At 38.0% G+C, this 17663-nt stretch overlaps 2 protein-coding genes across 2 annotated transcripts; both read left to right on the top strand.

Moving 5' to 3' along the window:
* Positions 1-2814: 2814 nt before the first annotated feature.
* On the top strand, positions 2815-4829 carry LOC125651270 (adhesive plaque matrix protein-like). The gene is made up of 2 exons (XM_048879846.2): positions 2815-3813; positions 3933-4829. Exons 1-2 carry the CDS (start codon positions 2815-2817, stop codon positions 4827-4829), a joined length of 1896 nt encoding a protein of 631 aa, XP_048735803.2.
* Positions 4830-8070: 3241 nt separating this feature from the next.
* LOC125650484 (peroxiredoxin-5, mitochondrial-like) lies at positions 8071-16654 on the top strand. The gene is made up of 6 exons (XM_048878839.2): positions 8071-8361; positions 10628-10762; positions 11558-11689; positions 13703-13741; positions 14972-15027; positions 15298-16654. Exons 1-6 carry the CDS (start codon positions 8266-8268, stop codon positions 15395-15397), a joined length of 558 nt encoding a protein of 185 aa, XP_048734796.1. The 5' UTR covers positions 8071-8265; the 3' UTR covers positions 15398-16654.
* The last annotated feature ends 1009 nt before the right edge of the window (positions 16655-17663 follow it).

Here is a 17663-nt window from a genome sequence, read left to right as displayed (position 1 = left end):
CGTTAAACGAAACAACCAATGCACTCTTTGACCCTGACACCACTCCTTATTTGGTAATGATTATGCAGACTTGAGGCACTACAAAATTGGATCGAACTAGTTTGCAACAAAAGTGTATTCTTTCTTGCAGATGAAAGCAATGTCAATTTCAAAAGAAATATAAGAGAAAAGACTCAGTGAATGTAAATATATGAGAATACAGTACATAATTGTTTATTGTGTTCTTGTGACAGGAAAAAATCCAACATGGTATTAACAGAACCATTTCAACTGGCCATACAATTTTAAGGTCCTTTAAAAAATTTAAAGAAAAAGTGGTTGACTAAAACAAGTGCTCTTAGCCTTTTAGACTGCATTCCCATTCCAAGATGACTATCGGTTACCTGTGACCGTCACAGTATCACCTGTCAAAAATTGTACTGTCAATAAATTTCACTTATCTCCCCAATTTTTAGGTCACCTGAGTCACGGTCACCTAAGTCACTCAGGTGACCTATTGCTATTGGTCTGTTTGTTGTCATTCGTTGTCTGTTAATAATTTAACATTTTAGCGTCTTGATAACTACCATTCCAATTCTTTTCAAATTTGGTATGAAGCATCTTTGAGACAAGTGGGATGTACACATTTATTGTAAATTTCAGGACTCTTGCACCTACTTGAGTCGTAGGGATGGGTAAAAAAAACTGCCCTCATTTTTTAAAATCTTCTCTACAAGCACATGTTATACGAAAAAGTAAATACATAGTAATGTAGAGTGAGAAGGCCTGTATCAACATTGTAAATTTCATGATCTCAGGGGTTGATGAGAAATATATGGCAGCATAAAATTAAGTAACTTAGAAGTGCCATCTTGATCCAGGGATCCTGGAAAAATAGTACCCCCGGGAGACAACAATCTATGCAAAATTATGCCTAATGGGTCGACGAACATGGACCAATGTCCTATGGCATTCACCACAATCAGACATTGGAGCGTCAAATTTTGCAGCCCAATGTAAGCGAGATGGAGATTCAAAATCAAAATATACAATTGTATATAAGCACAGGTGGTGCTTCAAACACATGATAAACACAGGTAGTTTTTCAAATAAAAAGTATTTGGAAGCAAAGGTGGTGCTTCATACATGTACCAATGGAAAAAGTGGGTTGTACTTAAAACACATGAAAATCAAAGGTGGTACATGTACTTCAAATATAGAACAAATAGTAGCACAGGCGGTGCATCAGACACATGGAAAGCACAGGTGCTGTTTCCAGCAAAAACTGTATGAAAGCTGGGTTGTGCTTCAAACACATGAAAAGTGCAGGTGGTTTTTCAAATTAAACATTATTATGTGGAAGTAGAGGTGGTGTTTCATACACATGGAATGTACAGGTAATTCTTTAAACCCATGAAAAGCACAGATGGTACATCAAGTACAAAACAAATTGAAGCATAGTTGGTGAATCAAATACGTGAAAAGTGGTGCTTCCAACACAAATTATGTACCGAAGCATTCATAGCAAGTTCTTATTTATCTTCATTATGAACATAATTGATGTAAAACCAGGTGAGCTCAATTGCTCTTGTAGGCTTATGCGACCCCATTCTAGAGTCTCATATGCTTAGAGACATTGTTAACTATTTCCTAATCAGTTTCGTTTCATTTGCTTACCCCCATATTCAATCATTAGAGGGGTCAGAAAAGTGGCCCCACCCTCGGACGCCTCAGGTGGTACTCCTACAGTCATACTCCAACAAGTTTAAAAAACTTCGGTTAACGTCCCTTATATGCCTCGGCTCCAAGTCAAAAGTATTTCGCCGTCAACCACGGTCTAGCATGCTGGAGTACCTACAGCCCTCAACTGAGGGCGGAAAATAATAGTATAAGGAGTCCACTACCTTCAACCTGATTAAAATCAGATCCTATGGTCCGCTCACGTAGGTAGATGGCTATAGTAGTATAGCGATCTACGTGAGCGGATCATAGGATCTGATTTTAATCAGATTGCCACTACCTCGTGTCTATACTCTTTTTGTGGACTTTCCAAAGAACATTTATTATGACCCTATGTGATATACAACTCGGGAAAATTCAGGCGAGCTCAATTGCTCTTTAATACCTACGTCAACACTCTCTAGGATTCCACGTGTTTGGCCGCATTGTTCTCTATCTCTTTAACAGTTTTGTTTCATTCGATCACCCCATATTTAATCATTAGAGAGGATTGAAAAGTGGCCCTCACCCTCGGGAGGCCCCATGTGGTACCCTACTTTTAAAAGCGATGCTATACGTGCCTGTATATCTCGATATCAAGAATGAGTGGTTATATACTAAAAGGAGTTTCCTGCAATTTGATAGATTTTCAGTACTTCACAATTGAATATTTGAGGTTCAAACCCAAACTACCATTTATTTATTTTTTTTTATTTCTAATGATGAATTCAAATATAAGCACCGACGTCACTCTTGCAAATTTCCACTACATTGTCAACTCCTTTTTTTTAAATTCGTGAATGCTTGTAAGCTAATACTTATACCAGTGGTCAATTTTCTTTCCCTCTGAAATAGCATCGTACATTGAAGTAGAGCAGTCTCTCTATCTCTCTCAATATGTACATGCAAAGTGACCGTAAATAATTATGTAATTCCCGAGGAGACATCTTGATGGACACAGCACCTAATCCCACCTCTGGTATATCAAGGGATTGGGGTTTGCCCAACTCCCTATTTTGTATTCCTCATAGGAGTTATGATATTCATCACATCTTCCAAAGATGTTTAAAAAACTGCTGGTTTATAAAAATTAAATAAGGAAAAGTTTTAGTGTTTATGAAACTTAGTACAAAAGTTTGTGGATTCCTCCTTGTAAATGAGCTTTCGACGGAGCTCGCGCTTACACTCCTCCACATACACCATACGAATCGCCTCCAATGGCTAGAAAGCTTCGCACTACCGCCCGGTATCACTGACAGCCTCCAACTACCGCCCGGTCACACTGACAGCCTCCAACTACCGCCCGGTCACACTGACAGTCTCCAACTACCGCCCGGTAACAGCGACAGTTTCCAACTACCGCCCGATAACATTGACAGCTTCCAACTACCGCCCGGTGACATTGACAGCTTCCAACTACCGCCCGGTAACAGCGACAGTCTCCAACTGTCGCCCGGTCACTCAGACAACCTCCAACTATCGCCCAGTATCACCGACAATCTCCAACTACCGCCCGGTAACACTAACATCTTCCAACTTTCGCCCGGTAACACTGACAGCCTCCAACTGCCGCCCTGTGACACCGACAGTCTCCAACTACTGCCCGGTAGCACTGACAGTCTCCAACTACCGCCCAGTGTCAATGACAGTCTCCAACTACCGCCCAGTGTCAACGACAGTCTCCAACTACCGCCCGGTCACTCCGACAGTCTCCAACTACCGCCCTGTAACACGACAACTTCTAACTTCCGCCAGGTATCACTGACAACATCCAACTACCGCCCGGTAACACTGACAGCTTCCAACTACCGCCCGGTATCACTGACAGCCTCCAACTACCGCCCAGTATCACTGACAACCTCCAACTACCGCCCGGTAACACTGACAGCCTCCAACTACCGCCCGGTATCACTGACAGCCTCCAACTACCGCCCGGTAACACTGACAGCCTCCAACAACCGCCCGGTAACACTGATAGTCTCCAACTACCGCCCGGTAACACTGACAGTCTCCAACTACCGCCCAGTGTCAATGACAGTCTCCAACTACCGCCCGGTAACACTGACAGCCTCCAACAACCGCCCGGTAACACTGACAGTCTCCAACTACCGCCCGGTAACACTGACAGTCTCCAACTACCGCCCAGTGTCAACGACAGTCTCCAACTACCGCCCGGTCACTCCGACAGTCTCCAACTACCTCCCTGTAACACAACAACTTCTAACTTCCGCCAGGTATCACTGACAACATCCAACTACCGCCCGGTAACACTGACAGCTTCCAACTACCGCCCGGTATCACTGACAGCCTCCAACTACCGCCCGGTAACACTGACAGCCTCCAACTACCGCCCGGTATCACTGACAGCCTCCAACTACCGCCCGGTAACACTGACAGCCTCCAACAACCGTCCGGTAACACTGACAGTCTCCAACTACCGCCCGGTAACACTGACAGTCTCCAACTACCGCCCAGTGTCAATGACAGTCTCCAACTACCGCCCGGTAACACTGACAGCCTCCAACTACCGCCCGGTATCACTGACAGCCTCCAACTACCGCCCGGTAACACTGACAGCCTCCAACAACCGCCCGGTAACACTGACAGTCTCCAACTACCGCCCGGTATCACCGACAGCCTCCAACTACCGCCCGGTCACTCCAACAGTTTCCAACTACCGCCCGGTAACACTGATAGCTTCCAACTTTCGCCCGGTAACACTGACAGCCTCCAACTACCACCCGGTGACACCGACAGTCTCCAACTACCGCCCGGTAGCACTGACAGTCTCCAACTACCGCCCAGTGTCAATGACAGTCTCCAACTACCGCCCAGTGTCAACGACAGTCTCCAACTACCGCCCGGTCACTTCGACAGTCTCCAACTACCGCCCGGTAACACTGACAGCTTCCAACTATCGCCCAGTAACACTGACAGCCTCCAACTACCGCCCGGTAACACTGACAGCTTCCAACTACCGCCCGGTATCACTGACAGCCTCCAACTACCGCCCAGTAACACTGACAGCCTCCAACTACCGCCCGGTAACACTGACAACTTCCAACTACCGCCCGGTAACACTGACAGCCTCCAACTACCGCCCAGTGTCGCCGACATCTGTCTGCTTTTAAAATTGAATTGATGCACGCAATTAATATATGAATTGGTGATACCTTTAAATAATTCTAAAAAGTTTACGCTAATTACAGTTCTGAATCTTTTCGTATATAAAGTGCAAAAAGGTCATTAGTTATTCCCAATCTACTAGTATTAAACTTTTCTATATATCTGAAATTTTGATGACATGATTATGTATCTATTTTATGTAATGATTGATTTGTGTTGCTTATGTTGTGTTCACACCAGCAGACAAATCAAGTTTGAAACACTGTATTTCAATAACAAGCGCAGTACGTGTTATGACTCAAGTTTTTCTTGTTAACTTCCTATAATTCTCCTTCAATGTAGGGGGAAAAAACACTTCCCAAACAATAGATTAATAATACTACAAAACTAAAATGCGAAGCTCCTCTTAATAGAGCAGCGGGAACAGTTCTAGTTGTTTTTAGTCATTTGTGAAATAAATTTTATTTTATGTACACGAGTACAATCCGCGACGCTTTACGCGGTTGCATACTTCATGAAACGCATTAATTTAAATACTAGGTTAGCGTTTCATTTATTGATGAAATCAGGATGCATCACCAGCTTACATTTCAGTAAGTGCTACATGTATAAGAACAAGAGGGCCACAGGCCACATCGCTCACCTGAGTCACCTTGGTCCATATCAGAAGACTTTCCAAATATATTTGCATGTAAAACCGTAGTCCCTATTATGGCCCCAACCTACCCCTGGAGGCCATGGGTATTGTAGACTTGAATCTACACTATGTCAGAAAGCTTTCATGTAAATGTGAACTTTGGCCCAATGGTTCTTGAGAAGAAGATTTTTAAAGATTTTCCCTATATATTTGTATGTAAAACTTTGACCCCCTATTGTGGCCCCATCCTACCCCAGGGGGCCATAATTTTAACAAACCTGAATCTTCACTATATCAGGAAGCTTTCATATAAATCTCAGCTTTTCTGGCTCAGTGGTTCTTGGGAAGAAGATTTTTCCTATATATTTGTATGTAAAACTTTGATCCCCTATTGTGGCCCCATCCAACCCCCGGGTGCCATAATTTTAACAATTTAGTATCTTCACTACCTAATAAAGCTTATCTATAAATTTCATCTTTTCTGGCCCAGTGGTTCTTGAGAAGAAGATTTTTTAATGACCCTACCCTATTTTTACCTTTTCTTGATTACCTCCCCTTGGAAGGTGGACTGGCCCTTTCTTTTAACAATTTAGAATTCCCTTTACCTAAGGATGTTTTGCGCCAACTTTGGTTGAAATTGGCTCAGTGGTTTTTGAGAAGTCAAAAATGTTAAAAGTTTACAGACGGACGGACGGACGCCGGAATACGGGTGATCAGAATAGCTCATTTGAGCTTTTAGCTCAGGTGACCTAACAAGAGGCCCATGGGGCACATCGCTCACCTGAGTCACCTTGGTCCATATCAGAAGATTTTCCATATCTATTTGCATGTAAACCCGTAGTCCCTATTATGGCCCCAAACCTACCCCTGGAGACCATGGTTTTTGCAAACTTGAATCTACACTATGTCAGAAAGCTTTCATGTTAATGTGAACTTCTTTGGCCCAATGGTTCTTGAGAAGAAGATTTTTAAAGATTTTCCCTATATATTTGTATGTAAAACTTTGATCCCCTATTGTGGCCCCATCCTACCCCAGGGGGCCATGATTTTAACAAATCTGAATCTGCACTATATCAGAAAGCTTTCATATAAATCTCAGCTTTTCTGGCTTAGTGGTTCTGGGAAGAAGATTTTTAAAGATTTTTCCTATATATTTGTATGTAAAACTTTGACCCCCTATTGTGGTCCCATCCGACCCCTGGGGGACATGATCTTAACAATTTAGAATCTGAACTATATCAGGAAGCTTTCATATAAATCTTAGCTTTTCTGGCTCAGTGGTTCTTGAGAAGAAGATTTTAAAAACTTTTTCCTATAAATTTGTATGTAAAACTTTGAGGCCCCATCCAATCCCCGGGGTCCATGATTCTAACAAACTTGAATCTGCACTATATCCCCCCCCCCCAAAAAAAAAAAAAAACAACAACAAAAAAACAAAAAACTTTGACCCCCTATTGTGGCCCCATCCGACCCCCGGGGCCATGATTTTTACAATTTAGAATCTGTACTATATCAGAAAGCTTTCATATAAATCTCAGCTTTTCTGGCTCAGTGGTTCTTGGGAAGAAGATTTTTAAAGATTTTTCCTATATATTTGTATGTAAAACTTTGACCCCCTATTGTGGCCCCATCCTACCCCAGGGGGCCATGATTTTAACAAATTAGAATCTTCATTATATAAGGAAGCTTTCATATAAATCTCAGCTTTTCTGGCTCAGTGGTTCTTGAGAAGAAGATTTTTAAAGATTTCCCCCTATATATTTGTATGTAAAACTTTGATCCCCTATTGTGGCCCCATCCGACCCCCGGGGGCCAGGAATTTAACAATTTAAAATCTGCATTATATTAAGAAGCTTTCATATAAATCTCAGTTTTTCTGGCCCAGTGGTTCTTGAGAAGAAGATTTTTTAATGACCCTACCCTATTTTTACCTTTTCTTGATTATCTCCCCTTGGAAGGTGGTCTGGCCCTTTCTTTTAACAATTTAGAATTCCCTTTACCTAAGGATGTTTTGTGCCAACTTTGGTTGAAATTGGCCCAGTGGTTGTTGAGAAGAAGTTGAAAATGTGAAAAGTTTTCAGACGGACGGACGCCGGAATACGGGTGATCAGAAAAGCTCACTTGAGCTTTCAGCTCAGGTGAGCTAAAAAGCGATGGGGGGGGGGGGGGGGGGTATATCTATACCTTAATTGTATGTGAAAATCTGTAGCGATTCAGAATTTGTTAAAAGAGGATCCAATAGGCTGGGGCTCCAAAATCTTGAGGCTTCAAAGGTTATTTTTATGGGTCATTCTTGCTATACTTATTATAACAATTATACATTATAACAATTAATAGGCTAATTTATTTGTTTATTTTAATACACGTGTTTGTATGTACCATGCCAAATCTTATACTTTTTGTTGTTGTTCTAATTTTATTTTATTTTATTTTTCTTATTTATTTTTATTCATTTTGTTTTTGTTTTGTTTTTTTTGGTCACAAAAAGGGAGGGTGACTTTAAAATCTGCCACTGAAAATAAAGTCCTCTCTTTGTATGTGAAAATAAATGAAGGGGATAGTCTCCCCCCCCCCACCCCCACCCCCACCCCACACACCCCCACCCCCACATCCTTGTTGCTATTTGTTCACCTTTTCCAAGAAGAAGTAGATGCTCCTGTACACATACGGAGAAATGTACAGGGAAGATATGGACCTTTTCGGGGAAATATCGTGTTACCGTGTAGTGTTCAAAATTATTTACTGTTAGCTGGTATTCTTATTGAACTACCAGTTTATTGGGGGTTAGTTGTCTAAATTTTATCATGCGATTTGGCGTTATCTCCTCTTGTCGATTAGTGACACGCACTGTTTTTGCTCGCCACTTTTCCCTTAGTACCTCCTCTGCGATGTCGATCAAGGTAAGTGTAATTTTAATTATATAATGTTGATCCAGACGGGCGAATCGTATAACAGTAGTTTTCGACCTTGAATGAAAGACCCAGGGGTTTGGTTCATACCTTTGCTACCAGGAAGTTTTGTTTAAAAAAAAAAGTACCTTGGACAAAACCTGATACGGTGTTCAGCCACGTGACTCAATCTGCCATCTCGGCATGAGACATGTGGCGGATCTTGACGTCATCACCTTCTAAATATCATCATACACAGGCGCATTGACAGGAGTTCCGAGTTAGTATTCAATGTTGAATTTCGTTATAGTCACTATAACGAAAGAATAATGAACAATTTCACTCGAATGACCAAGCCATGAGCTGTACCTTGCCAGGGTTCCAACTTCGACTGAATACCTTAAGGGCCAAGTGGGCCCCTGAATAAGAAATCCTGTTAGCCCACATGAAATTTTAGTAGCGCACACATATCATGAAATTGAAAAACATTTTTTTTTTCTTTACAAGAAAAAAGAAACATCAGGTCACATTGCAATTTATTTAAAAAATTAAAATATCAATATTTAAATTCTGTTTCCTTCTCCGTAATTCTTTCAAACACCTCTCTCATTTCCACTCTCATTTCGTCAACCTAGCAAAAATATCAGAGCTGGACTTTATGAACTTCGTGGCATCTGACTTTAACACACATTTCTTTAGACTTTTTATGTTCTTTCCACTTTGGTTAAAAGCAGATGCTTTCTTTTCGTTTGAAGTAACCCTTGCGTTGTTCAACTTCTGGTTTAAATACATTTTGGAAGGTTTGATTACCTAGGAATGTCTCGCCAAATGACAAAACCTCAACCGGAAATTGAACTTCAATTATAATAGGACTCGGATCAGTCGGAAAGAAAAATGTTGACCAGGCAATTACGGTCACCAAGTGGGCGACGAGATCGGACATTTTGGGTGCCCACATGCAAAGTTTAGTCGCCAATGCGAGTAGGCGAGCGGTAATTTGGAACCCTGCTTACTCGTATTGACTTCAGGCCTACATATAAAATTTCGAACATGCGTAAGCTAAGCTACCGTTATGGCTTGTAGCCACAGGCGCTTGTTTCATAAACTTGGCAAGTTATACTATATACTGTAAACGTATTATATTTGGCATGTACGATATTTGGCGGAAATCGTTTTTTCAACAAGTTAGCGTAGATTTGATTTAGCGCATTCCTGAATTACTTTAAACATCTAGATTTACGGATGGCATTTAGCGATGTACTTGATTTAGCGGAAGCTGCGTTCCGCCAAAGGCGCTAAATAGAATACACAGCCAAATGTAATACATTTACAGTAATAGCTTGTAGCTTACGAATTCTATGAAACAAGAGCCTGTGATAAGGTACTGAAACGGAACTATATTTTGTTAGAACTCATTAGTTTTTGTAGGTAGGTTTTGTCCCCTGGAACCCCACTAGGGCTTTTCTTTGGACCTACTGTGGGCTTATTGACAGACCCCAGTACCCCAGCCTAAATTACTACACCCCCCCCCCTCTTCAGAAATTTCTGAATCCACCACCGGTGCTAGTCTCAATATAGAGTGTTGCATGTATACATGCTGAAATGATTCTATATGCACTGTTTGACTCTTATTTTCAAACACTCTGAAACTGTATGCTTCCTGCTGACAAGTCACTGAAGAGTGGGATGTACAATCAGTTGTCATTTGGAAATATTGATCAGATAAAAGCTTAAAAATTTTAAAGCAGTAAATAAGTTAGTCTTCTATTCAGTTTGACTGTTTTACAGAATTTGTCTATAATTATGTAGCGGTCAGCCGGGTTCGATCGCCGGTGGCCAGTAATAGCTCAGTTGGTAGAGCACCTGACTAGAGAATTCAGGGGGCCCGGGTTTGAATCCCGGTCTGGTCCGTTGCATTTTCTCCCTTCCTGTTAATATTTACATGCAGGCATTTGGAGTACATAGCATTAAAGGTGATAATTTTTTAGTGTTACTCAAATTTAGTTTTATTATAGATACATATGTCTGATTATTTGCTTTACGTCTTAGAAGGTGGAACATACAGTGTGAAAATTAAATTTTGCTTTATAGCATTATAATTGCTTGTTTTATAATTAATGATACCTATATTTTCAAGAAAAAATGATGCAAGAATAGCATAACTTATATAATTATATACATGTATATATAAAGAGCAAATCAAATTGTAAAGGGAAAGACAGTGGTAAGAGTGACACCAATATCATGAATGACCATTTTGATACAATGCATGTTACAGGTTGGTGACAAGATTCCCACGGTGGATTTGTTTGAGAAAACCCCTGCTGGCAAAGTGAACTCGGGGGAGTTGTTTAAGGATGGGAAACATATTATTTTTGCTGTTCCAGGAGCTTTCACACCTGGATGTTCAAAGGTTTGTGAAGACAGTGTAAATAATTTACCTTTGGCAAATTATACTTCATTTCTCTGACCCGTCTTCGCTAGCCAATGGTGTTCGGTCCACTCTGTGGATGGGTCATGCCCTGACGGATTTAGTCATGAAACTAATTTTCACAAATGTTTACTTTATTCAACACTACATGTATATGTATGGCACAAAATCATTCTTTTGTGTAAAGATACTCTTAGACTAATGCAGAAAAAGGGAATTTAGTCATTATTACAGAAAAACATACACTGGAATTTACTTTGACAGAATAACTTTACCATGTGACTTCACTATTAGCATGATAAAGCAAGTCTCTCATAATGTCAGTATTTTTATTTTTGTAGAATGCAGTGTTATTTTTCACAAAAGATAACTTTAGTTGATAATTATCACCATAACTATATGTTTTTAATGTTCCAAATATTTAAAAACAAGTCGGTAATTTCAAACATCTGCCAGTAGATGAAAAGGAACTCTGTGATACAATGTCATATTATGAAATCGTTTTCCATTTACATTTTCTATCCCTATTGCCCCAGCTGGCATTTCATTTGACAAATTATAGGTTTTTGAATTGAATCTTATGTGAAAATTTCAACTTAAGGTTATCCTTGTTTAAAGTACATTTTGTACATGAATATCAAGTTTCCCTCTTCCTGTTTCAAAATTACTTGTTTGAGTGTGCCTTAATTACATGTGTGTCAGCTTCACTTCTCAAATATTCACACCATTTGTATGTTTGAAATACTACATTGTATCGGTATATTTTGTCTGTTTTAGACCCACTTGCCTGGTTATGTAAAAGAGTGTGATGCTTTAAAAGCAAAGGGTGTTAAAAGCATTGCCTGTATCTCTGTCAATGACCCATTTGTTATGGATGCTTGGGGTGAGGCCCAAAATGCCAATGGAAAGGTTTGTAGCTCCATGTCATCTTCTATGTGCCTATTGTAGCTCACCTGAGCCAAAGGCTCATGTGTGCATTTCTGATCAAACATTTTTCAGCATCTGTTTTCGTCATCAGCGTTAACTTTTCACTATTTCATCTTCAGAAACTTCTCCAGAACTACTGGGTCAGTTGACTCAATTTCAATCAAACTTGGCATAAATCATCCTTGGGTGAAGGGGATTCATGTTTCTTTAAATGAAGGGTCATGTCCCCTTCAAAAGAGATGGCTCTAATTCTTAGACGAATTTGACTCCACTTTTTTGGCATGCTGTTTTTCCCTATACTAGCTCTAAAACTTCATTGTTATTTCGGATTTCAAACATTTTGATGCATCAAAATTGGTACCGTATAAGTTTTACATAATTAACAAAAGGCAAAAATATGGTGGAATCATTAAAAATTATTAAATCTTCTTCTCAAAAACCACTGGGCCAGAACCTGACATAGAGTAGATTAAAAGTTGTACAAATGGTCCCCGGAAGTAGGATGGAGCCACAAGAGGGGATCAAAGTTTTACTTGCTGTTATACAGGGAAAATTTAAAAAAATCTTCTCAAGAACCACTGGGCCAGAAAAGTGGAAATTTATATATGAAAACTTCCTCACATACTGAGTAGATTAATGTTTGTTCAAATCATGGTCCCGGGGATAAGGTGGGGGCCATAACAGGGGATCAAAGTTTTATATGGGAATATACAGGAAATCAATTCAACAATTCTTAAAACAGATTCTTTTCAAAAGTAGAAGGGCCACACTAAATCAAATCCAAATGCAAATGTTTGCAAGTTGTGTGGATTCAAGTTTTTTTTATGCCCCTGCAACTGTAGTTGAGGGCATATTTTGTCCTGTCTGTCTGTCTGAAACTTTAGCCTTGCTGATAACTTTGATAGGGCTTTCATATTTCATGTATGGTACACATTCCTTGTGAAATGATCTTTTATTTGGTACTGCTGTTTTTAACCTTGTGACCTCGATCTTGGAGTTTGACCTACTTTAAGGAGGAATGCTACCGCAGTGAAATTTGATATGGATGAAAAGTGGAGGATATGTACAACAGTATTTTGAAACTGAAAACTTTCAAATTTACTTTATTTAGTCTAAAAAGGCAGTTTTAGTACAAAGTAATCAGAAGAAGAAGAAAAATAAAACCCCTGCTGGACTTGAACCTTCAATAAGTAAACGTAATATCAAATATAAGATATCTCCTTATCTATTTGATAAAAGTAGTGCAGTCATATGTTGTAATCTATATAGATTTTTTATAGCAAGACCTTTCATGTGATATCAAGGTGTTTGACCTTGAAGTTTGACCTGCTTTAAAAAAAAACCTGCCCTATTCAATGTGTGTCTAGAACTATTTAAGGTAAATCTTTCATATTTTGTACATAGATTTCTAACTAAAGGTCCTCTCATTCATACCATGATCTTTGACCATGTGACCATGGAGTTTGATATACTTTCAAAAAAATGTAACCTATTTAATAATATACCCTGAACTATTTAAGGAAATACTTTCATATTTGTATATAAATTCCTTATGACAAGACCTTGTAATACCATGGTCTTTGACCTTGAAGTATGACCTACTTTTAAAAGATCCAACCTATTCAATAAATCCTGGACTATTTTTAAGATAAAACTTTTATAGTTTGTATATATGGCAAGACATATCATGATCTAGGTGACCTTGACCTTCTTCCAGAACAGGAAGGTCATATTAGTCATACTGGTGTTGAGGCCTCCCCATGTTGTGTGAATTCATGTTCAGTTATGTTAAAAAACTTTAAAAGATTTCATGGGAATATAGATTTTTAAAAGAATCTTTTAAAAATACACAACAGCTGAACAAGAGCAGGGTGAAGGTGAGGAATGTGGCCCATGAGCCTCATGTTTACAGATATTTTAAAAATTGTGTGATCTATCAAGATTATGTGTGTTGGAACATGATTTAATGTTGTGATTTTAATGTTTTATTCGTAGATCACAATGTTGGCAGATACTTGTGCAGAATTTACTAAGGTAAAAGTTCTGTTGCCTAGCATTATGAATACATGTTTCTATTTCAAACAGAGTCCATCATATTTTTAAAAATTAGATGAATGTTACATGTATACATACACAGTACAGTTAAGGAAAATGCTTAAATTTTGTGCTTTGAATACTGTGCCATGCTCTTGCATATATTATCAGCATGAATTCACACTAGTGAAAGGAAATTCTTATCCTTAAATTTATGTAATTCATAAGTTTCCCTGTTGTGTATTATATACAATGATCACAAGACCAGTATATCATGTGACAGTGCTAATTATAACCTGCAATGTACACAAGATCAGTATATCATGTGGCAGTGCTAATTATAACCTACAATGTACTACTGGTAAAGGAGTCAACCACAAAATTTAATATCTCAAGGTCATAAACTGGGTAAATAAAATTCAATTTTAAAATTAAGAGTTGCTACTTGCGTCAAAATGTTGTCTTGGATATGAAAATTCTGCACATTTCAACTACATGTATTTATGATTACAGTAAAGTAATCTATTTTACTCCTCATGTTGAAAGTACATGTAGAATGTTTAAGGCAATATTTGTCATGGATGATGTGTCAGTTACCCACAGATATTTTCTGTATAAACTTCATTTGATCAGATGAGTGCATGACCTTGGAATAGGGTGATTTTCATTTTCAGAGACACTGCAAGAGAATTATGAGGTATCCATAGATAAAATGACCTTGTATGGATTTCTTGCAGCCCGACAGCTGCTAGTATTGAAAATCTAAAACATAACTTATACTGGAATGGATTTACATCGCTGTATTACCAAATGCATTTCATATGCAGCATAAGCCCTTTAATCACCCTCTCAGTTCAACCAGAATACATAATGATATCAGATAACTTCACTAACGATGTCTTATCAGTGAGTGCAACACAATCTCCTTACATTCATTAAGGTTTACTTGATGATTAAAACTAAATATTCATCTGTAGCTATAGGGAGTGGTATTTCTAATTATATAGATATACTTTAATCACCAAATTCATTTAATTAGTTGCTTATTGATTGAATTTTTCACAAACAAAACAATCAACAAACACCAGATCTTTCCTAAGATTATAACTTCATTGGTGACCTTAACCTTGTTGCATGGTACAATAATTTTCACAAGTAGCCTCAACAAAAACTTCTTTTTTTTTTTGGTTATTGAGTTGTTGTGTTTTCTGACTTTTGGTAATTTTACAGGCAGTTGGAATGGACCTAGATGTCACAGCTGTCCTGGGAAACATCCGTTCTAAGAGGTAAAACAAAATGGGACTGGTAAATCAGAAAATTGATGATACAAAATTAAAATACTGAATTATAGTTCGCAGGTGGAGTTGAAATGTGTACCTTTCTTGACTTATTTCTTATTGATGTTGTGTTCTGCATTTGTTATTTAGTATTTTAATACCCGGCCTTATAGTGAGTCATAAAAACTTGCACTGTAAATGCTCATGGACTTCTTTAATTCCGTTATGATGTCATTTTTGCATGCATAACTTGACTTTCATAAACTTCTTAATTTATAGATACTCCATGGTAGTTGAAGATGGCGTAGTTAAGTCTGTGAATGTTGAACCAGATGGAACCGGTTTGACCTGCAGTTTGGCAGAAAAGATTGAAGTGTAGAGAAACGAGTTTGAATATTGTTGATATAAGCAGGTTGTAATCCATCCTTCATCTGCGTTGCAAATACAGTAGAAAAGTTTGAAGGGATTTAGTTGTGTTTAAGTTTGATATTGTGCTATGTTTTTTTTTCATATTTAGCTTTAATGTATCTGTACTAGCAAATTCACATTTCCACCAGGTGTCAAACAATACTTGTATTGTCAAAGCAATAGTGCTTGAACGATGAAAACTACATGTACACTTATAATCTGGAAAAAAAATTGCATGGGGTTTGTAGTTACATATAATTAATTAAAGACTCCTTTTGTTGTGTGACAAAGAACATGTTTTTTGTTCAAAATTAGTAAAGACCATGGATTTTAATGAGGGAAGTATCTCAATATTTTGATGAGCAGCATTATGATAAGAGTGAATGAATAATATTGTTATTTTCACTAGTCATGAGCTTTGTGTACATGTGTCAGAGGTCCTTTCACGAGCACTTCTGTTTTAAGGAGGAATAACACTTTGAACAAAACTGATGAGTGAGAACTATATATAATGTTATAATATTGAAAATTTGATATTTTGCCAAACGTAGCATTTCACCTACAACTGGTGATGTCTCAGTATATTTAAGTGAAAAATTCTCAAAGGGCACAAACTAAATGTTGCAAAAAAATTGTGATTTTTGTGCAAGATGATTGTGATGAAATTAAAATCCCTATAGGACTGAAATACACAGATTGGTAGCATAACGCCTTAATCCAGAGAGCTTATAAGACATGTTGAGAATGAACAGATTTCTAAGTTAGTGGATCAGTGGTGCTCATCTGAAAACCTGATGACAAGCGTGTTATTCCTCCTTTATACAAGAGAAAATATTCATGTATTAGTGATATTATTCAAGTTACAGATTTTGTTTACATTTTTCCATCCTAATAAACTAGGTGCTGTGTACTCAAATGTTATTGAATTCTTTATTTTTTTTCTTGACACCATGTATGCCAAATAAGAAATATTGTAGTCAATTTAGATTTTGTTTCAGAATTTGATTTTTTTCCAATTGAATTTACAAATTTTATTGTAGCCAAAATTAAATACTATTGTATTGCCAATTTTCTCCAGCATTAAATGATTTAAAGCATTGTAATTTTTTTTTATGTCGATGAGAATCATCCTGATCTATGTGGATTTAACTTTTGTGTGCATGTAGTCCACTTTTACAATTGTATATTCTGTAGCAATACAAGACTGACAAATAAAAAATAAGACGATGATCTGTTGAAGTTATTCTGGAATTTAAAGCTATGTGATGGACACCATGACTAAAATCAAATATCAAGATATACTGCGAATGTCTATAATATTTTAAGGGGGGGGGGGTATATTACATTTAAATAGATACATGAACCTCCGTGGAGATTGTGATATTTCAAATTATTGCGTGATCCATGGACTTGCCTCAATAGACAATTGTTTCTCTTAAGGAAGTGTGGTACTTTGGAATGAAATCATGTATTAGTGAATGGGAATAATTGGGGGAATGCAAAGCCTCGTCCTAGACTGCAAATATTGTCCCCTCTGTGGAATTTCCCTATCCCACTCTTGTAATAATGAAGGGTTTAGTGCATAAATTCAAGAGCTTTGAGAAAATTCAAAATTATTTTAAAAATCCTCATTTGAACTCAAAAACTAATTTGATAGCCAGATAGAGCATACCCGGAAATGGTTTACACTGCAAGTGTTAACTAAAAAAACCCAAAGTCGTCCACCAGAAAGCTATATCAAAATGAAATTTAAAGAAAACAATACAAAATAGTGCATGTTTTATAATTTACTTTGCTGTGTAATGTAAATCATAAAACATGCACTATGTCACAATGAAATGACATCGCAGCAGTGAGAGACAGAAAAATCTCGCATGGGGAAAGTCGATCTCGCACTGGTGATATGCGAGAAAATTGTTTCTTTTGAGGTAGTGGTACAATGCTTTGGAATGAAATCATGTATTAGTGAATGGGAATAATCAGGGCAAATAAAATAATGCTGATTTGAACCATAATTTGGGAGAAATATTGTGCTTTGCAGTATAGTTAGTGCATGCACATAGGAACTTGTGGTATCTGCTCCCAATATCCCATGTATTGTACCAAAGTACAATGTTTCATGCTTTTGAACCTTATTGGACTACTGTCCTCAAATAAAAATATATTGGATAAAATGTTTAAAGTATGGCAACTTTAAGAAAAAAACAAGATGTGTTTGTGAAACACAAATGCCCCCG

The sequence above is a fragment of the Ostrea edulis genome, chromosome 5 (genome assembly GCF_947568905.1).
Source record: "Ostrea edulis chromosome 5, xbOstEdul1.1, whole genome shotgun sequence".
NCBI lineage: Eukaryota > Metazoa > Mollusca > Bivalvia > Ostreida > Ostreidae > Ostrea > Ostrea edulis.
The sequence above is the reverse complement of the archived record's forward strand: the minus strand, read 5'-3'. Positions and strand labels throughout refer to the sequence as shown.